The sequence below is a fragment of the Peromyscus californicus genome, unplaced genomic scaffold (genome assembly GCF_007827085.1).
Source record: "Peromyscus californicus insignis strain IS unplaced genomic scaffold, ASM782708v3 Scaffold_4__1_contigs__length_199733344, whole genome shotgun sequence".
Taxonomy (NCBI): domain Eukaryota; kingdom Metazoa; phylum Chordata; class Mammalia; order Rodentia; family Cricetidae; genus Peromyscus; species Peromyscus californicus.
The window spans coordinates 21,817,368-21,839,053 of NW_026294562.1; the positions used below are offsets into that span (position 1 = coordinate 21,817,368).

The 21,686-nt window shown below is 43.7% G+C and overlaps 2 protein-coding genes across 2 annotated transcripts in view; one reads left to right on the forward strand and one right to left on the reverse strand.

Moving 5' to 3' along the window:
• Positions 1-1,784, reverse strand: part of Entpd1 (ectonucleoside triphosphate diphosphohydrolase 1) — a 117,100-nt gene extending 115,316 nt beyond the window's left edge. Inside the window, exon 1 of the mRNA XM_052712344.1 lies at positions 1,700-1,784. The gene's annotated coding sequence lies outside the window, so the exon portion shown is untranslated. The remainder of the gene's footprint in view (positions 1-1,699) is intronic.
• A 228-nt stretch (positions 1,785-2,012) lies between these two features.
• On the forward strand, positions 2,013-20,945 carry Tctn3 (tectonic family member 3). Its single transcript, XM_052712244.1, is given in 15 exon segments — positions 2,013-2,307; positions 2,461-2,584; positions 2,843-2,961; positions 5,289-5,416; positions 5,630-5,656; positions 5,658-5,739; positions 5,888-6,003; positions 6,470-6,505; positions 7,024-7,104; positions 7,771-7,896; positions 8,850-8,954; positions 9,401-9,495; positions 9,763-9,916; positions 12,489-12,626; positions 19,947-20,945. Coding segments are annotated over 15 exon segments (1,779 nt in total). The 5' UTR covers positions 2,013-2,093; the 3' UTR covers positions 20,181-20,945.
• Positions 20,946-21,686: the final 741 nt, after the last annotated feature.

Below are 21,686 nucleotides of genomic sequence, written 5' to 3' on the forward strand. Positions count from 1 at the left end.
AACTCCAGCTCCAGGGGACTCTTACTCTCTCTTTTGTTCTTCACAGGCACCAAACACGAGGCACACACAGAGACACTTATACAGAAAGAAAAAATAAATCTAAAAATAAAAAAGCTATGGAAATTGCTAACACAACCAATAAGTGTATTAAGGCCAAACACCACATAAATATATTTATTTATTTCCTAGTTCACCACCCAGTCACATAACAATGTTTGAGAATATTTAGAGCATAAATATATATTCAGCTACAAATTTCAAGACATTATAAAAATTAAGATCTTCTTGCAACATATGAGCAATTTCAAGTGTCCCAAATCTTATCTGCCCAGAAAATTCACTGGAAAAGAGAGGTATCAGAAGTCAATTTTAAGGAAGTGGACTAGAGTTTAGTCAGGTAACTTACTTTATTTCTCCAAATAAACTGTTAAACTAATCCAGATGTTGGAATTGTGACTACAGGGAGACAACACCTGGCAGGTGGGTTGATCATATACAATCTAACTGCTCAATTCAATAGCTACTAGCCACCTGAGGTTGTTTAACTTGTAATTAATTACAATGGTAAAATTAAATATTTAGCAGCTCAAGCGTACTAGGTGCCTATCACATGTGCAATAGCCATCCATGTCTGTGCCGACCAGATTAGTGCAAGTACAGAATGCCTGTGCTATTCGGACAGTTAGAAGGGCGTTCCACTGCATTCTAGAGAGCGTTACAAAATCTTGTATTTAAAACGGTGGAAAAGGCAATAAGCTTGCTCCTCAGCTCCTTGGCTGCTTCCATTTCTGTATCTTACTTTTTTCTCCTCAGAATATGTTTCTAAATTTTTACTTTCTCCAGCTCCTCAGTGCTTCCCCACCCTGTTTTCTTGTACTGAAACTCTCCTCTCACTACCCTTCCCAGCAACAAATATACAGATCACTTTTACAGATAGGAGGCACTTACTAAAGTTGTTTTTTTTTTTTTAATTTCAGTAATAAAATTGAAGTTGGTAGAGTGTTTGCCGGGGATGCATGAAGCCAAAGCCTTGAGTTTGACCTCCGGGATGTTGTGGTGACCTGCATGACTCTAATGCCAGCAACCCGGAGGATCAGAAATTCAGGGTCATCCTTGGCCACATCTTGAGTTTGAAGGTCAGCCTGGGCTACATGAAACTATATTCAAAAAGGGGGGGGGGGGCGGTGAGGAGAAAAAAAAAACTCATGGAGTTGAATAAGCACTGTTTTTATTGTCCTTTTAAAAAATGCCATAGTATTACAGTGGAGAGATTTAAATTTTTTCTTTTAGATTTTATGCATATGAGTGTTTTGCCTGCATGTGTACAGTGGGTGTCTGACGCCTACTGAGGTCAGAAGGTGGCAGAGGCAATGGATGCCCTGGAACTGGAGTTACGGATGGTTGTAAGACACACTCTGGGTGCTGGGAAGCAAACTCCAGTCCTCTGAATGAACAAATGTTCTTAGCAGCTGAGCCATCTCTCCAGTCCCTATCATGGGGACTTTATACGTTTGTCTTTGTTTTAGGGAACAGAGTCTCACTCTGTAGCCCAGGCTGGCCTAAAACTCGTGATCTTACTTGAGTCACGGGAGTAACGAGCATGATCCGGGACTCAGTTTCCTGGCATGTTTAAGGGATGTGACTTCCAATGTGTTTTTCTTTTTGAGATCATGACCCTTCCACAGAAAGGGCCTCTTACCTTGAGAAAACGGATCGAAAAAGCCGTGTAATTCCAGTTCCTGCCTCTGGGTCTTCCATTTAACCTCACTTGACTCCTCCAGGTCCGCATAGGGCATCAACATGACGCCAGCCGCCACCTAGCGGCGGGAAGGAGCAAAGGCGCCTCCCCCGGGCTGGTTCCCAGCGGTTGCCAGGTGACCGGAGCCACGCGCCGCCAAGGAGGAGGGCGCAGTAGGAAGGATACGCAGGGTCGCAACAACACGGCCTTCCATTGGCAGAAGAGCACTCAACAACCGCCTGAGCCAATGCGCAGATGGAAGCAGATGACGTCATGCGACTCCTCCTCCTTGCGCTCCTAGGACGCCTCTGGAGATTGAGGTTCCTATCGCACCCTTCTGCGGCCCGGCTGCCCTATGTGCATTCCGCAGCTGCACCTGCTGATGGTGGTGATCCTGATGCTTCCTGACGCCGCCGGACCTCAGCCCTTCCCCCCAACCCAGGCTCTGCCCACCTCCCTGGGGCCAGTGACGCCCGAAGTGGCTACTGCAGCTCCACCGGACTGGTCTGAGGGCCCTACTCCCGGGACCCCGTCGATGCCCGAGAACGTGACCACAGACCCCTTCCCAGGTGATGATGCGGCGGTATATGGGATGGAAATACTGACTTCTCAGACCTAAAATTCTGTGGACAAAACTGACTTGCCACAAAGCCGGTAGGGGCTGTGCACGCGGGAAGACTTCGGGGAGCTTCATCTCGCTTTACTTTATCTTGCACTTACAGCCTTGCCGATCTGCGTCTGTGACTTGACTCCTGGTACCTGCGATTTAAACTGCTGCTGTGACAAGGACTGCGATCTTCTCCATCCCAGGACCGTCTTTTCCTTCTGCCTGCCTGGTAGTGTAAGGTGAGCTGCCATACTCTTAGGGTCTAGAAGTAAGAGTGAGCCTCCTACCCCTACTTCCTCCCCTAGGATGTTCCCTTGGGTTTTCCTGGGAGTGATCTTTCTTTCTGTTTCTGTAGAGCCGAGACATCCAGTAAAACAGAACCTGTGTGTTGAACCGCAGCTGCCCACAGAGCCTCTCATTGGCATCAGACATCTGTGGGGCCCCTCCCCTAGCCCTACCCCTTTGCGGCTCCTCAATATCTTCATCTTTCCTCACAGATCTTCCAGCTGGGTGTGTGTCGACAACTCTCTTATCTTCAGGAGCAACTCCCCATTCCCTTCCAGAGTTTTCACGGATTCCAGTGGAATTGCACAGTTTTGTGTCCGTGTGAACAACTGTGAGTAGAAACTAGTTTGGCTGTTCTTGTCACTTAGCATTTGTTAAGAGGTGGCTTTGTCTTTGGACTTGCCCTGTCTGTTTCATTTTTTGAATCTCCATCTCTCACCCTCTCCTACCCTTACCACTCCCTCTTCCTTTCAGTTAGTAGAGGACATAAGTAATTTCAGAACTCTCCAGTGGCTCTCCATTACCTTGGAAATACTGCCCAGCTCCTTTAGTCTGGCAGTCATGGTGCTCTCATACCTGAGGTAACTCTTTTTTTTTTTCTTTTCTTTCTTCCTCCCTCCCTTATTTTCTTTCTTTCTATTTTTTTTGCAAGCTTTTCTCTAATGATTTTATATTGACCTTTGACCTTTTATTTTGGCCAAAATAATGTTCCTTGTCCTCAAGATATGCCTTGAATTTCCCTAAATTTTACTTACTTTTCTCCTTGACTAGAGTGGTCCCCTTTTTCCTTGCATTTTGAAAACCTTAGCTCTCCTAAGAATCTTCTGTCGCTTGCCCAAATTGGAAGTGAGCCCATCCTTAGAAGTTCTGAGACACTCCTTGTCTTTAGTCATTTCTTTAGAACTTGTAGAGTTCCTTGTGTTCTTAGCAGTTTATGTGAATATTGTGACTCTCCAGATAAATTGTCAGCCCCTCAAAAGGACAAACCGTACATTTATTCACAATGGACAGGACCCCTTGACAATGATCATCAAGGTCTATTCTTACCAGGGTCTCTACATCACGGCGGAGTGGGAAAACTACAGACCAGGAATTGGGAGATTGGTGATCCACCCCTGGTTTGGCTAGCTTATTCTGAGGCTCTTGCAACTCATTTGCCTCTGAGGCGCCAAATGTCATAGTGGGATTTGATGAGATGGTCTCTAGGCTTCTTTTCACATTCATAGTTATATCAGAATCTAACTACCTTTAAACTGTTGGGTATTGGTATGTCATATGCAATGATGGACATTAACAAGGGTAGATGGATGGATGCATGGATGGATGCATAGATGGGGGGAGAGAGAGAGAGAGAGAGAGAGAGATGATAGGTAGATGATAGATACATGGATGATAGATAGAGATATTCTTGTTATATGTGTATATAGCCTTAGCGTATATGTCTCATCTGTGTCGTCTCCTTGTCACCGCTTCCACCAGTACACCTGTACTGAAGTGAGGGGCAAGTGGTAACTTGCTCTTACTATAAAAGCCACAGGAAGAATGGATAGATATTGGCTGTCCGACCTCATCTTCTTTCTCCACTTCGCTTTAACTTTTACTTACAAAGGTAGTGATAACTGGATTTGCTGTGAAGTAAATAGTCTTTCTGTGCAGTTTCTGGAGGAAATGTTAAACTGCTCCTGGAAGCTGCAGAGCTGGAAACCTCAGCTCTTAGAGATGCAGGGCAGATGTAGAAGGTGATGCACAGACCAGGTGTCAGCACACCTGTGCTAGAAGGTTATGCACAGACCAGGTGTCATATACAGACCAGGTGTCAGCACACCTGTGCTAGAAGGTGATGCACAGACCAGGTGTCAGCACACTTGTGCTAGAAGGTGATGCACAGACCAGGTGTCAGCGCACCTGTGCTAGAAGGTGATGCACAGACCAGGTGTCAGTGCACCTGTGCTAGAAGGTGATGCACAGACCAGGTGTCAGCGCACCTGTGCTAGAAGGTGATACACAGACCAGGTGTCAGTGCACCTGTGCTAGAAGGTGATGCACAGACCAGGTGTCAGTGCACCTGTGCTAGAAGGCGACGCACAGACCAGGTGTCAGCCCATCTGTTCCTGAGCAGTACTTTGTTCTGTAAAACTTACATTTATTTACTCTGTGTGTGTGTGTGGAGGGGGTGTGGGCACATACATGCATGTGACATGAATACATACCACAGCACACTTGGGGAGATCAAAGGACAATTTATGAGAATCAGTTCTCTGCTTCCATCATGTAAGTCCCAGGGATCAACTCGAGGCCATTGTCAGTCTTGATGGCAATCACCTTTGCCCGCTGAACCATCTTGTAATACTTTGTCTTTTGTCATTGTTTTGTTTTTTGAGACAGGATTTCTCTATGTAACAGCGCTGGCTGTCCTGGAACTAGCTCTGTAGACCAGGCTAGCCTCACACTCACAGAGATCTACCTGCCTCTGCCTCCCGAGTGCTGGGATTAAAGGTGTGCGCCACCACGCCTGACTTGCAGTACTTTCTTAAACTCTTGATGTTCGTTTGCATGTGATAATGTGTGTTTGTTGTACTTCAAAGTTGTTTCTTATGTCAGATACTTAAAAAGAAATGTTTTTATCTAAGTCTCTCTTCTTTTTTAAAAACATTTTAGCAAAACTAAATTACTTCCAGAAGCTCCAAACAGTCAATGCCACCAACTTCGAGGCCCTGGCTGCAGAGTTTGGAGGCCAGTCCTTTACTTCGACATCGAAAGCCGAGCCGCCATTAGCGTTTTACAGGGTGAGCCTGGAGAAAGGGGTGGAAGAGTCTGGTTTTCCTGAAGGTGCAGTTGGCAGTGTAACTTTGCAGTACCCCTCCTACAGTGAGATTAACCATTCTCAACTCTTAGGGGACAGTAAGCAAGCCACCGAGTTAACTTTTGTTTCTGCTTCCTTTTACTGGACTGTTCAGTCTAACCTGGCCGTGAGTAAATTTGTCCTCTATTTTATTCAGGCTGGGGATCCCATCCTGACTTACTACCCCCCGCTGGTCTGTCGTGAGCTTACTGAGGCAGCCTGCTGCAGTGGGAGCTGGGGGGTTTTGTGCTGAGAGCAATCCTGCAGGTGGGTCCGGGGCAGGTGGGTCCGGGGCAGGCGGGTCCGGGGCAGGCGGGTCCAGGGCAGGCGGGTCCGGGGCAGGCGTCCCCCGGCCTGGTGCTGTTTTGGAACTAGGCTTTGTCACTCACCCCTGTCTCACTCTTGGTGTTGCAAGGCTTCCTGGAGAGGAAAAGCACAGCCTGCACTCGCTTCTTCAGGGACCTGGCCAGTAGCTGCACCTCGGAGCCAGCCCTGGACGCTGCCACTTACCACAACTTCAGAGTCTTGAAGGTAGGTAGGTGTCCTTTGTCCCCATCTACAGACTCCCCTCACTCAAATCACTCTCAACTGTCACCTGAAGCTGGAAGTCATCATTCCTAAGACATATAAAGTAGAGGGTATGGAAACTGTTGTCAGAAGAAAGATGGAAGAATTAGAGGCAATAGATCCATAAGACCTTGTCACCGTCCTCGCTAATGGGTTGACTTGAGAGAGCGAAGGAACAGGTGACAGTTCCCTGTTTCGCCAAAGTTCTTGCTTTCGGAGCTCTGTCTGGATAGGTAGCCATTGCAGTCTGGCATCCAGCTCCACTCTCTGGCATTTGGTGAAGGAGAGTCAGATGGGAGATGAGAGGCCATACCAGTATTTTGATCTTCTCCTCCCCCACCATGTGTTTGGGGTCATATGAAGTGGAAACTCCTGGTGATTTTATGAAAGGCATATACACCCTCATGCCTCTGTTTTTCACCTCTCCTAGGTTCCAAGAGGTATGACTGATCTTCAGAATACACAGGTAGGATGCTGTTTATCAGAAAAAAAGAACACCTGGCCTCTGTATATATGAGGCCAATTCATTCTCGATTATAATAATGAAAGAGATTGTAGGCATTTTGTACCACAGTCAATCATGGCACTAGGCATAGCTTCACATGAGATAAAGATTGATGAGATGTTGGTAAGTCTAGAAAACACCTAAGTTAAATCTAGCTAAAATGCTGCATTTGGAGTGGGCATCTCTGAGTCTTTTCATATACTAACGGGCATTGTCAATGTCGAGGGGAGGTGGAGTACAGAATTCTTTACATTTGATTGGCTGTAGGTCCTTGTATCATGTGTAATAAGACTGGTGTCCCAAGAAGCTTGTGTTGAAATGTGCTGATTCAGAATGACTTGGACTTAAGTTGTCTGGCACTGGAGGGAGAGAAAATTGGGACAGTCAAGGGGGAAGAAAGTGTTCCATTTAGCTACTATGTAGCTAGAGGAGAGAAGGCCATTTTCAATGTCTGTTGATTTGCTTCTTTCTCTTACCAGCTCCAGGTTCCTGTAACACTTACCTCACAAACCAGTCCTCCTCTGTTGGCTGGAAACACGTGTCAGAATATAGTTTCCCAGGTATGGATTCTAAACTGGTGCACGTCGGTCAGTATCACCAGAGGGACCTCATCTTCCTGTAGGGGCTAGACTGACGCACTGAGCTGCTGGGGTCAAGCCTGTCACTTCTTCCCTGCCACATTTCCATCATGTCCGTCACTACTGTCCGCCAGTGTTTCAGGTCCAGACTCTTCCTTTGTACACACGGTCTTGTGCTGACTGACTTTCCACATTTCCATCTGCTGACACAGTTATCATCAAAGTCTGAGAGGAGTCGACTTTAGTTTTCTCTTATAGTCAATGGATGTGTAAAAGAGTAAAAATTATCTTAATTTTTTAAGGACTGTGCTCCCTTCTGTCCCCAGACACTGTGAGGGTCTAGTAACCCAGGTTTCCATTCGGTGCTTACCTTTGCTCAATACCACACCTGCCTGTCTTTGCCCACACTCCAAACTCTTGTCTTAAGCACAGCTCTTCTGTGAACTTTTCCTAAGAGCCCTATTTGGTCTCTTTCTTCCACGTGCAAATGCAATATTAAGCCATCTTTATCTTTTCATGCTGTTATTTTTGTTTCTGATTGCTGTCCAAGTCTCTTGCAAGCAGTTAACATACAGGTCCAATAGTCTTCTGTGCTCAGCACAGTAAATCCACAGCTGTTTATTAATTGATTCTTCTTTTGCTTTTCAGGTCATCTATGAGATAGAGACCAATGGGACCTTTGGGATCCAGAAAGTGTCTGTGAGCTTTAGACAGACCAACCTGACTGTCAGGCCAGGTGTTTCCTTACAACAAGACTTCGTCATTCACTTCAGGGTCAGTGGCCTTCTCTCAGAGAGGGTTTCTGGGCTGAGTCCTAGAAACAGCACTTTGCAGAACCCGTATCCATACTGAGTCTGTCTTTCTGAGCACCTCTCTTTCTCCTACTAAAATATCTTTAATAAAATCTGCCACTCTACTTCATAGAAAAGAAATTATAGCACTCTGTTTCTGTACTGCATGCAAAATAGAATCAGAATATTAAGGCCTGCTTTGCCCTTATTTGAGGTCTTGACATTTACTGTTCCTGAATTTGACTAGAGTGACAGGTATTCACTACGAGTGTGTCGTTAACATTTTCTCTGATGCTCTCTTTGGGCCCAACCAGAGTGGTACCCAAATCAGAACTTGTTAAAGATGCTCACCGTGAGTCTTAAGTTCAGCAGCACGCAGGAATTCTTTTACTCTTTTTTCTCTGTTTTGGACATTCACAATTTTGTTTCTCACTGAGTCTTTGGTTTGCAGGCTTCACTACTGTCCTCCATCTGCCCTTCTTCTTCCTCTTTCCTCCTTTTGAACCGAGCAGAGTTCTTTCCAAGTCTGTGATCAGCCAAGCTCTGTGTTTCTCAAAGCCCTGTTACTGATTAAAATTAAATTTATATTTAAATTCCTCTGGATTCAGCCAGGCCACACAATACACGAAATCAGTATCAACATGTGAGAAGTAGTGTCAAGGGGTCCTTAGTAGGTCCTCAGCAGAATTAGCATGCAGTGAATTTCAGTTCAGATTGCCTAGCATATGCAGGACCCTAACTAAGTTCAGTCCTCAGTACTCCCCAAAACAAAACAACAAACAGATCAGTCCCGATTTATTTTAGAGAGGGAAGAAAGGGAACGGTGGAGATAATGCTACAGTGTTCAGTGCAGCTCATAGATTGCCTGTTATGAGGGAAGACGGGAGTCCGGTGGGGAAGCGTGTTTGCACAGTAACAGTTTGCTTCCTTCTGCAGGCATTTGAACAACGCATGGCTGCTTTTCCTACTCCTAGAAGTGGGAATCCCGGCTACCTCATCGGGAAGCCACTTTTGGCGCTAACTGATGACTTTGGACACAAGGTATCTTTTTTGGAGCTGGGTAGACTGTCACAGCCTGACAAGACATGCTGCTGATGTTTTGACTTTTCCAGTTCTCAAGGTTCCCTCTTCTTTACCAAAGTATAACATGTTCTTAATGTTGATGCCACCAAAGGCTTTACAGCTCAGACTAGCTGAAAGTGAGGATTGTACTGACTTTTGCTTATTTTAACGAGCTACTCACATGCTAATATATATGTATTACAATTGTATATAATACATATGTAATACATATATATGGTTAATCATTTTTAGAAAAACTAATTGTCTGGTTTTTTAACTGTTAGAAAAAACAAAATCATGAGTAAATGTACAGTATATTAATTAATACAAATAGTGCTTAGGGAATGGTGAAAACTTCAATTTCCCAGCCCTGCCCACTTCCTATTTCTGTTATAATTGCCTTGATCATCACTTTTGCACCTCAGATGACCCTGTTGCAGAGCGACGGTAATGGACTTTGCTCTGATAAGAGACATGAAATACAGTTTGGAGTGAACACAATATCTGGCTGCAAGTTAAGGTAATCATTTGCCTCAGAGCACTTCCCACAATTTTGTTTGTGTTTTTAGGGACACTATGTTGATGTAGTAACTGTTTAATACTTTAAATAATACTTTAGAAAATGGTAGTCTTCATATCTGTTACTGTATTGCTAAGTATTTTCTGATGGTGTGGAGTACCTGTTAAGGTTATTTAATCTATCATAATATCACTTTTAATGTTGAATGCTAATATGGCCACAACCGTGTTAGAGTTGGACTCCAGCTTCCATGGCGTTTACTTCCAGACCCACAGAGGTGAACTGCAGCCATTTGCAGAGGGAGATTTACCAGGCTCTTCATGGAAGGCCCAGACCAGAGCACGTCGCCATCTTTGGTAATCCTGACCCAGCCCAGAAAGGAGGGTGGACCAGGATCCTCAGCAGGAACTGCAGTGTTTCAGTAAGGAAGGAAGCCACTGCTGACTGGCAACTCATTTCCCACCTTTGAAATTATGAATAGCAAGGCAAACCAGCCCGTATTCTGTCTGTATTTATCATATAGAGAGGAATGTAAGGAATTATGACTGTTTGGGGTCACTATTGCAGGTTACACATGCAGCTAATCTATTTTCCTTACTTTAAAAAAACTTGAAGATAATCTAGAGCAGCGGTTCTCAACATGTGAGTGGCAACCCCTTCCGGGTTTAAACAACCCTCTCACAGGGGTCATCTGAGACCATCCTGTCTATCAGATCTTTGCATTATGACTCATAACAGTAGCAAAATTAGTTATGAAGTAGCAACAAAAATAGTTTTATGATTGTGGGGGGGGGGTCACCACAACATGAGGAACTGTATTAAAGGGTCACAGCATTAGGAAGATGGAGAACCACTGATGGTTGCTTATGGCTCAAAACCATGCCATATATTTCAAATATTCTCATATTTTTTCCCCATTGCATTATCATGTGTGTGCATATGTATGGAAGTCAGAGGACAGCTTGGAGAGGTGGTCCTGTCCTACCATATGCATCCTGGGGGTGGTCAAACTCAAGTTGCCAGGCACTGGCAGCAAACAAGCTTTACCTGTGGAGCCATGTTTCCAGCTACACTTAGAGTCTTAAATATTTGGTCAGTATAGGTTTGATTATGAGGCTGGCGGCAGGCCCGTTCTCTTGTGACTGCAACAGGTTAGGTCTTTAGGACAATGTGTGGCTCAGTGGAGAGCTCTTGCCAGATAATTTAATTGGGTTCAGTTTTCAGTGCCACCCAATAACCTAACGTGTGTTAATGGTTTAAAAGATGAAATCAGCCGGGCGGTGGTGGCGCACGCCTTTAATCCCAGCACTCGGGAGGCAGAGGCAGGCGGATCTCTGTGAGTTCGAGGCCAGCCTGGTCTCCAAAGCGAGTTCCAGGAAAGGCGCAAAGCTACACAGAGAAACCCTGTCTCGAAAAACCAAAAAAAAAAAAAAAAAAAAAAAAAAAAGATGAAATCAAATAAGATGTATCTTCCTACATCTTACAATCATTTCCCTTAGGGTACTGCTTTAAATATGCCATGTTTCTGTTCTGAAGATTTACATGGCTTCCTGGTGCCTTCAGAACAGACTGTTTGGATGGCTTCAGAATCTGACCCTAATGTGTCTTTTTTAACTTGTCATTGCTCCTGTGTTCACATCCTTTTCTTTATCCAAGTTGTCTGCCCAAGGCCATAGCCTTTCATATCCTTGGTCCATAGGAGACACTTTGTAGCTGTCTCTTAGTGAGTGTTTCTCCTTGGCAACAAAAAGTTGTGTGCCTTTTTGGAAGTTTTATTTTTAATTAACTTAAGTATATATTTACGGATTGTCTGTGAAACTTAAGTATATCCATACAATATTTAGTCATCTTATTATTACCTTCAGAGTCGGTTAGCTCCTCTTTCAAGCTCTTTTTTCTTTTAGTGCTGGAAATTAAACCTGCAAATTCTGCATAAAGTACACAATCAGTTATTTGAAACTGTAGCTGCCCTACTGTGCTGTGAGCAGTTGGTTATTTAAAACTGTAGTTGCCCTACTGTGCTGTGAGCACGAGAGATTCTTCTTCCTGTTTAACTGCAGCTTGATACTGATTATCCCCCCCTTCTGCTCTGTGCACCTCACCCATAGTCTCCAGTAATCACTGTAGGATTCTACCCTTCTGTGTTAAAATCAACATTTTCAGTTCCCACTCATGTGTGACAGTGTGCCCGTGTGTCATTTCATAGAATGTAATGTTCTCCATGTCCACCCATTTTACTACAGATGACAAGGTTTCAGTCTTTCTTTTATGAATGAATGAATCTTATTCCATTATATGAAGACTACATTTTCTTCATCCATTGATGGGAACCTTAGTTGAGATCCTATCTTGGTTGTTGTGAATAGTGCTGCAGTAAACTATCTCTTTGACATGCTGATTTCATTTCCTTGAATGTATACACCCAAGAGTAGACTAGCCAGACCATGTGATAGATGTGTCTTTAGTTTTCAGAGGAATCTTCAACCTGTTGATAACTTTTAACTACAACTTTTTTTAAGATTAAGAACATTTATACGGCCTAGTTTTGTGCTTCCTCTAAGCCATATGGGCCTTCCATATTACTGCATGGTGCTTTAAAAACAATATCTGGGGCTGGAGGGATGGCTCAGAGGTTAAGAGCACTGACTGCTCTTCCAGAGGTCCTGAGTTCAATTCCCAGCACCCACATGGTGGCTCACAACCATCTGTAATGAGATCTGGTACCCTTTTCTGTATACATAATAAATAAATAAATCTTTAAAAAAAAAATCTGCTCAAGAGATGCTGAGAAATGGCTCAGCAGTTAAGAGCACCCACTGGTAGCTCACAACTGCCTATGACTCTATCTACAGGGGATCTGACACCCTCTCTAGTCTCCATGCACATCTGCACACATGTGCGAATACACAGACATGCACACACATACACATAAATAAAAATAAATCTTTAAAAAAATGATTGCAACTGAGTGCATGCTTCTTTACCTTCTGCAGGCTGTTAACTGCACTTCCTGCTGTTTCATACCAGTTTCCCTGGAGATCCAGGTGTTGTGGGCACATATAGGACTTCAGTCTAACCCACAAGCTCATGTGGCAGGAGCCCGGTTCCTGTACCAATGCAAGTCTGTACAGGTAAGTCATGTTCCTAGCAGCCATTTGATAATCAGAGCATTGTTAAGCTTCTGAGAGTATATGTTACCAATCAGTGTTTCTTTAGAGTGAGTCCCCAAAATGCATTTTTCAAGTCTATCTTTCCAGCATGATTATGAAAATTAGTGTTTTGTCACAGTGGACAACCATATCCATTCCCTACCCACCCCCCATTTCAGCAGTATACGTTAGTTTCTTTTAAATAATCCTACTGATCTGACCACAGAAAGCATTTTCCATGCATGTGTGTTCACCGTGACAGTCACTCAATTAATAGTGTTTTGGAAATGTTGATTGTGATTAAAGTTATTGGTGTAGTTATCAATTCTCGCTTCTGTAGGCTCCATTAAATAAATCCTTTCATCTGTAGTAATATGTCTGCTGTTTATAATGTGCTATAGCTTAGCATCTGCTTTGGTTTTAGAGTGTAATCTTTAGCTTTACAGGTTCAAAAGTATGTTAACTTTTTTTTTTTTTTTTTTTTTTTTTTGGTTTTTCGAGACAGGGTTTCTCTGTGTAGCTTTGCGCCTTTCCTGGATCTCGCGCTGTAGACCAGGCTGGCCTCGAACTCACAGAGATCCGCCTGCCTCTGCCTCCCGAGTGCTGGGATTAAAGGCGTGCGCCACCACCGCCCGGCTAGTATGTTAACTTTTAAACCTAGAAACAATGAGCTGAAATGACTTGTGTATGATCTGGCTTTTTTTTTTTTTTTTTTTTTTTGGTTTTTCAAGACAGGGTTTCTCTGTGTAGCTTTGCACCTTTCCTGGATCTCGTTCTGTAGACCAGGCTGGCCTTGAACTCACAAAGATCTGCCTGGCTCTGCCTCCCAAGTGCTGGGATTATAGGCGTGTGCCACCACCGCCCGACGATACTATTTTTTAATGAAAATTGAAACATTGAAATTTCTGTTTGTTGCAATATATTTACTTTCCAGAAAAGAACCTGGAAACTGCATTTGGGTCTAGCGTAACATACTTTTACTCTCTCAAGCAGCAGCGTTGCGCAACTTGGTTGTCTGCCTATCAGTGATGTTAACATCGGGTTATCGGAAAGTTCCCTGAGACCTTCCTCTTCTTTCTCTAGATGGACATGTTTCTGTGAGGCTCATGTAGTTTGTTACAGAGCCTGCAACGAATTGCTGATAATTCTTCCCAACTGTAACTTGAGTTCTATTGTCACGGTACCATTTTTGTGCTACTTCTTTTCCAAAGTCTCTGACTCTCCTGGGCGTTACACCGTCCAGGGCCTCCTTTCTTATCTGGTTGTTTCATCTCATGTCTTTTTCTGGTAGTTTGCAGTTAACTTTTCAGGTTAGTTTGCATTACCTACAGCACTATGGAGTCAGTGAGTCCACCTGACAGAAGCGGATAATGGAATTTCAGCTGTTGTTTTGGTCATGAACCATTAACTAGTCCAGTGATAAGATTGGAAAGGGGTCACAGAGGAACTGAGATGATGCACCTTCTGGCTCTTTGTGGTGATACTGTGTTCCCCAAAATATTGTGCACCCTAATAAACTTATCTGGGGTCAGAGAACAGAACAACCACTAGATACAGAGTCCAGAAAATGGTGGCACTCACGCCTTTAATCTTAGCATTCCGAAGGCAGAGATCCATCTGGATCTCTGTGAGTTCAAAGCCACACTGGGAACAGCTAGGCGTGGTAACAAGAGCCTTTAATCCCAGGAAGTGATGGCAGAAAGCAGAAAGGTATATAAGACGTGAGGACGAGGAACTAGAGCCTGGTTAAGCTTTTAGGCTTTTGAGCAGCAGTTCAGCTGAGATTCATTTAGATGAGGACACAGGCTTCCAGTCTGAAGAAACAGGATCAGCTGAGGAATTGGCCAGGTGAGGTGGCTGTGGCTTGTTCTGCTTCTCTGATCTTCCAGCGTTGGCCCCAATACCCGGTTCAGGTTTGTTTTTATTAATAAGAACTTGTAAGATTCGTGCTACAGCTCTTGTTTTGGCTTTGGCTGAATAACACACACTTGTCAGTCAGAACTCTGACCTAAACACTAGTGCACATCGATGTTATTGTTTATAAATTATACATCAGATAAAGCATTAAAGCCCAACAAAAAGACATTTAAGAAAAATAAAAATAAAAGGAAAATCAGGCCAGAGGGAAATACTTGCAATATAGGTACCTGATGGTGTTCTTCATGTAGAATAAAGAACTTGTGTATCTCAGTCATGAGTTAACGTTCTGGCCAAAGATATCTGTTCTGGTTCATAGACATGAGTGTAGCTGCAAAACACAATGTCAGAGGAAGCCCCTCCAGCTTTTTAATAATAGTTTTCATTTGTAATGATTGGATAGAGAACATGGTAGTTTAAAAATTGACTAAGATGCAATATAATACATAAGGTGTACGTCCTGTTATAAAAGCCAACAAACCTAACCCAAACTCTACATGTTGCTAGCTAGTAAATCTTATATTTAAGAAGGGATTTTGCTGCATTATAGATTGACGTGAAGCAAGTAAACGTCAAGCCCCAGGAAGTGTTGGCGATAATTTCTAAAGTAAACATCATAAAATATCATCACATAAAGTAGAAATAAGTGAAGTCAACCACACATAACAGAACTGGAACCATAGTAAAAAGAAATGTGCTGCTGTGGCTGTATCATTGTTTGTCCCAACAAAAGAAATGAGGCGAGCAGAGTTTGAGGGAAGTGTTTTAGTGACTCACACACTGAACATTTATTGCCTGTACATAACTTTAAAATGCAAATACAGAAAGTTTAGACCAAAATCCCAATTCAGTACATCAAACATAACTAAAAACCTTGTTCTCTCATAACTAAAAACTGCACTCTCAAATGGTCAGCCACATTTGGTGTTACTCAGTGACCTGATGAGTACAATTCCATCCCCTCTAACTGGGCAGTCTTCTGGACTGTGTTTACTCTAAACCCTCATACAACTGTAAAGACTTTCTTGGTCTTTAATTGGAGTATAATTTGTGGGAGCCCACAGAGATTTCCTAGTGAGATCTGAGCTTGCTTTATGCAGCAGGGCTACATATTGACCATGTGCGTGGTTACCAGGTGTTTGGAAGGGTCTGCACTTGGCTGTGCTAGGGGGAGGTCTTTTGCTCCACTCCTTGGCATTTCTTTAAAAAGCCGTTTAGAAGCAACAGAAGGGACTGGTGGATAAGGATCCAGGCCCTCCCGAGGCTATCCTGTGTTTCTATCTGTCTCTCTCCCCCCTATATTTCTATCTAAATCTCTTATCCCACACTCCTCAAGAGTACCCTGGGGGAAAAAAGTGGGGGCAGGTCCCCCACAATAATTGTACGTGTTTCTGGGATACAGAATAGGATTTTGATACAAGGTGCAATGATCAAATGAGAATAATGAGCACTTCTGTCTGCTCATACATGACCTTCATTTCCTCTGTAAACCCTCCCTCCACCCACATTTTTCTTAGATTATCATCTCCCCATTTCAGTGAAAGGAGGGTGGGTTCTGTCCCTGTTTCTTGGATGCGTTGTTTCGAAGACATCTTGAAAGTCTAGTCAAGTAGCAGCTCTGAGTGTGTCCTGCATGCAGCTAAAATCTGTTCAACACCTTGTTGTGTGCAGCTTCTTAGCCATCAAGATGCCACTAAGCACTCAAAACTTTACTATTGAGTAGACCCGGGTGTCACAGTTGCCTTCTTGGGCTCATTGGGTATCTGGGAAATTAGTTCTAGGTGTTTGCTGACCTCAAGTCTCTGAGTTGAAGTCTTTCCTCTACCTTGGAAACTGTACCAGACTTTTTCTTCTGGGCCACCAACCAGCCCCCAAATCATGACACAGGGATTTACTCTTAATTTTGAATGATCGGCCTAGCTTAGGCTCGTTTCTGGCTAGCTCTTTTAAATTAACCTGTTTCTCTTTATCTGCCTTTTGCCGTGGGGCTTTTTACCTTTCTTGCTTCTGTGTATGTTACTCTCTCTGCTCCTCATGTCTGGCCAGTTGGGGTCTCCCTCGTTCTCTCCTCTCTTTTCCTCCTCCTACTTATTCTCTCTGCCCGTCAGCCTCACCTATCCCTCTTCTGCCTAGCTATTGGCTGTTGAGCTCTTTATTAAACCCATCAGGTGCCTTAGGCAGACAACACATCTTTATGTAATTAAACAGATGCAGCACAAACAAATGTAACACATCCTTACATAGTTAAACAAATTCAGCATAAACAAATGTAGCACACCTTTACACAGTTAAAGTAATATTTCACAGCATAAACAAATGTAACACATCTTTGCCCAGTTAAAATAATATTCCACAACAGGAAACCAATGAAAAAGAGACAGATACAGGATTTGAATGTCAAGGTGGTCAATATGCCAGCTACCCTGATCCGATTATTCCCTACTGTATATATGTCTTAAAAGAGTACACTGTACCCTAGAAATATATATATGATTGATATGTTTATTAAAATTTTAAGCTAAAAATTTTATTTATTTACTTTTTTTTTGGTTTTTCGAGACAGGGTTTCTCTGTGTAGTTTTGGTGTCTGTCCTGGATCTTGCTCTGTAGACCACACTGGCCTCGAACTCACAGAGATCTGCCTGGCTCTGCCTCCCAAGTGCTGGGATTAAAGGTGTGCACTGCCGCCCGCCGCCCGGCTAAGAGAAAAATTTTAAAAGAGAGTCAGACAAGTACACATTAAAATATCAGTTTTAGGCCCAGGAAATGGTTCAGCCAATTAGAGACACCTGCCACCAAGCCTGAGTTTGATCTCTAGGACCCACATGGTGGAAGGAGGGAAGTGACTTCCACAGGTTGTTCTCTGATCTGCACACACACACACACACACACACACACACACACACACACACACTGCATGCACACAAAGAATAAAAATAAAAAACTTTAAATGTTGTAGAAACTAAAAAATCAGTTTTGTTACTAATAAACACGCTGTAGGTAGACGTGGATTGGGTATCTCCATCTGAGGCCACTACCCCATTTCTAACCACAGCTTTGTGCAGTGTCCTCCCAGGACATCTAGGCAATTAAAAGTGTGTCTTCCTCCTGAAAGCCCTGAAGTGAGTCAGTACATTAACTAAGTTCCTACACAATACCAAGCCTGGAAATGAAAATTCAATCCCTGTTCCATTTTCTATACCAAAGTATTTCTGACCATTCTAGCCAGCTCATGGGCATTCTTTAGATGACACATTTTTCCAAGTTTGTTAATATACCTCATTTTCATTCTAAAGTTCCTAGGGATGAAATTAAGGTCCTAACAAAAAAACCTTATCATAAGTTAAATTCCAAAGAAAAATTATTACTTATTCTTAAGTTTTCCATGTTAAACATGCCCTGATTTTCTTTGGTTAGTCTCAGCTAGTTTTTAAGTGTCTGGCTGGATGTATTCCCTGGGCCATTTGTGCCAAGGCAGGCTGTCCTGGGATGAAGTGGCTGAACATCTCAGTTCTGTGCCAAAGCTGGTGAGTGTGGCTGTTTTTACAAAAGAGCCCCGAAAGTTCATACAGCCTGTGAGATTATCACTGACTTCTTCTCTTCTAGAGGACCCAGGTTCAGTTACCAGCACCCACATCACAGCTTACAACTGCTAGTAACTCCAATTCTTGAGGATCCAACACCCTTTTCTGGCCTCCCTGGATAGCAGGTGCACACACACATGATACACAGGCATATGTGCAGGCAAAAACATCCATGCACATAAAAAAAATCTTTAAAAACACAAATAAGGCCGGGCGGTGGTAGCACACACCTTTAATCCCAGCACTTGGGAGGCAGAGGCAGGCGGATCTCTGTGAGTTCAAGGCCAGTATGGGCTACAGAGTGAGTTCCAGGAAAGGCGCAAAGCTACACAGAGAAACCCTGTCTCGAAAAACCAAAAACAAACAAACAAACAAAAAAAACCCCAAACAAACCAAACCACAAATAAATAAATGAACTCCAGCAAACAGTAGGTATGTGCATCAGAGTGACACAGGGAAAACAGGACAGTTTTGTTCCAGGTTCTACAAGATAATTATTTATTCTCGAATCCTGGGCTTGGTTAGCACTTCTAGAAGTCCTGTCTCTGAGATCAGCTATGGCGGTCAGCCTTACCTGGGTATTTCTCTATGGGGTTCAGCCTTACCTGGGTATTTCTCTATGGGGGTCAGCCTTACCTGGGTATTTCTCTATGGGGGTCAGCCTTACCTGGGTATTTCTCTATGGGGGTCAGCCTTACCTGGGTATTTCTCTATGGGGGTCAGCCTTACCTGGGTATTTCTCTATGGGGGTCAGCCTTACCTGGGTATTTCTCTATGGGGGTCAGCCTTACCTGGGTATTTCTCTATGGGGGTCAGCCTTACCTGGGTATTTCTCTATGGGGGTCAGCCTTACCTGGGTATTTCTCTATGGGGGTCAGCCTTACCTGGGTATTTCTCTATGGGGGTCAGCCTTACCTGGGTATTTCTCTATGGGGGTCAGCCTTACCTGGGTATTTCTCTATGGGGGTCAGCCTTACCTGGGTATTTCTCTATGGGGGTCAGCCTTACCTGGGTATTTCTCTATGGGGGTCAGCCTTACCTGGGTATTTCTCTATGGGGGTCAGCCTTACCTGGGTATTTCTCTATGGGGGTCAGCCTTACCTGGGTATTTCTCTATGGGGGTCAGCCTTACCTGGGTATTTCTCTATGGGGGTCAGCCTTACATGGGTATTTCTCCTGGGAGCGTCCCCTCTCTTTGACTTGAATTGGTGGATGGTTGGGGAATCTTTTTAAGTTTAGGAGTCTGTGAATCTGATAATTGAGGTAAGGTTTTGTTTGTTTTTCCCAAATTCTTTGTTTCTTTTTTTCCATGAAATCTGGGCCATCTTCACTGCTTCCGCTGTGTACTGTTTTAGAGCTGCAGCTCCCGGGCCAGCTGGCGGAGAGCTGCTAAGCATGTTATAGCAGTGGTTTGGTCATCTGCCCTTTCTGCTCCGTCAGCTCCCTAGTTAGAGAGAGTGAAAGTCTCTTTTGAGACAGGGTCTTCTATAGCCCAGACTGGCCTCAAATTTGCTGTAGTCAAGGGTGGCCTTAAACTCCTGATCCTACTGCCTCTACCCTCCAAGGACATGTGTGCCAGGCTCTGAGAATGAGTCCTTAGGTGTACCTGTTCACAGTTCTGGAGTCGTGGGCTGTTAGAAATTTGTTTGCTTGTATCTCACACAAAGAGAACTATACAGGACCATTCAAGAAGATGTATATTGCTTAGAGCACGTTTGTTGTCAGTCCAAAGAAAATAATTCTGGTGGAGATTCCATGAAATATAAGTAGAGCTGACCTGTCCTTGCCTTTCTTCCTATAGGAGCACCAGAGAGGGATAGAAGTATCTTTGACAACTCTTGTGAACTTTGTGGACATTACTCAGAAGCCAGTGCCACCACGGGATCAACCTAGAACGGACTGGAAACTGCCGTTTGATTTCTTCTATCCTTTCAAAGTGGCATTCAGCAGAGGGGCCAATGTTCAGGACTCAGCCTCTCCCGTGCTCATCTTGTGCATCTTTCTGCTTGGAGTTCTCAACTCACAGACTAAGTGAAAATGGAAAATAATCAGGTTTCATTTTTCCCTATGGGAAATTCTAAGATGGCCTGCTTGTCTTGGCCGAAGAGGTCCTCACTTACTCATGATTACAGGAGGACATTTAGGGAAACAGAACCTCACTAAAGGAAACTGTTTTCCCCATTTTCTCACTGTGTAACCTTGGCTGGCCTGGAGTTCCCAGTATAAACCAGGCTGGGCTCAAACTTAAAGAGATCCCCCTGCCACTGCGTCCCTACTGCTGGGATTAAAGGCGTGCTGCCACCATGCTCAGCCAGGAATTTTTATAAATTCAAGCTGGTATTCTAAAAATGCCATTAAAAATATTTCATCATGATAGCTTTCAGCTTAGGGCTCCACAGAACTACAGGTACACTCTGGGTTCTCTGCTTCTAAAGCTGGGCAGGCCAGAGCCTCCACCTCTTCACGTCGTATCTTGTCTCTCTAAATATTTGTAAGATCTGTCCAGCTGCTCACAGGCACATGTTCCTGCTGTCACCCAGACTGAATTCAGAAGGGCTGGACCCTGCACCAGTGCTGGCAGTTCAAGCCAGGAAACTGCTGGCTCTGTATTTTGTCTGGCTCTTTTGCCAAAGTGTGGCCACACCCCTTGCCCAGACCCGAGTTAGGAAAGTAGTTCTTTCTGCTCATTTTCCAAAGTGAATGGAATCCCAGCTCTTCTCAGTAGCAGATGGCCCCACTGTTCCTTTCTGTCGTTTCCTACTTTGTGGTGTGGAGAAATAAAAGTGACTGAGAACTCTGATGTGCTAAGTCCATCGTTGCGGCAGAAGTTGACTCCCTGTGAAACACCTGAACATTTTTATGTATATGAGGTTTAAAGGGGGGTTGGGATTCTATAAATTGTACAGTAGTATTCAAATGGGGGACTTGGGGTTTTTTGTTATTTTTTTTTTTATCCTGGAGAAATACTCTCCTTTACTCCAATTTTATGCCCATGACATCTATTTGAAATCTGTTTGTTTAAGGGTAAGGCTTTGGTTATTTGCACAGAACCCTGAGTGCCTGGCCAATTCACAGACAGTAACATGCACAGAGACTTCTTGAAGATGTCATTTCCTATTCTTTTTTTTTTTGGTTTTTCGAGACAGGGTTTCTCTGTGTAGCTTTGCGCCTTTCCTGGATCTCGCGCTGTAGACCAGGCTGGCCTCGAACTCACAGAGATCCGCCTGCCTCTGCCTCCCGAGTGCTGGGACTAAAGGCGTGCGCCACCACCGCCCGGCCATCATTTCCTATTCTTGAGTGAAGACTCATTGGTTAAAAATTATAGTAGAAAATTTGAAACTTAAAGACTCACACTATCCTTTTAATTAAGGCAAATTTTTGAAGGAATAAATGTCATATCTAAGTATTTTAAACATTAAGCCTTTAACATTAAACATGAAGAAACATAAAGGTTTAAATTATTTATCTAAGAAAATGTTTTGAGGTCTAAAAAGATGATTTTGGGTTAGTAATACAAGTTAGGGTAGAAAGTAAATTAGGT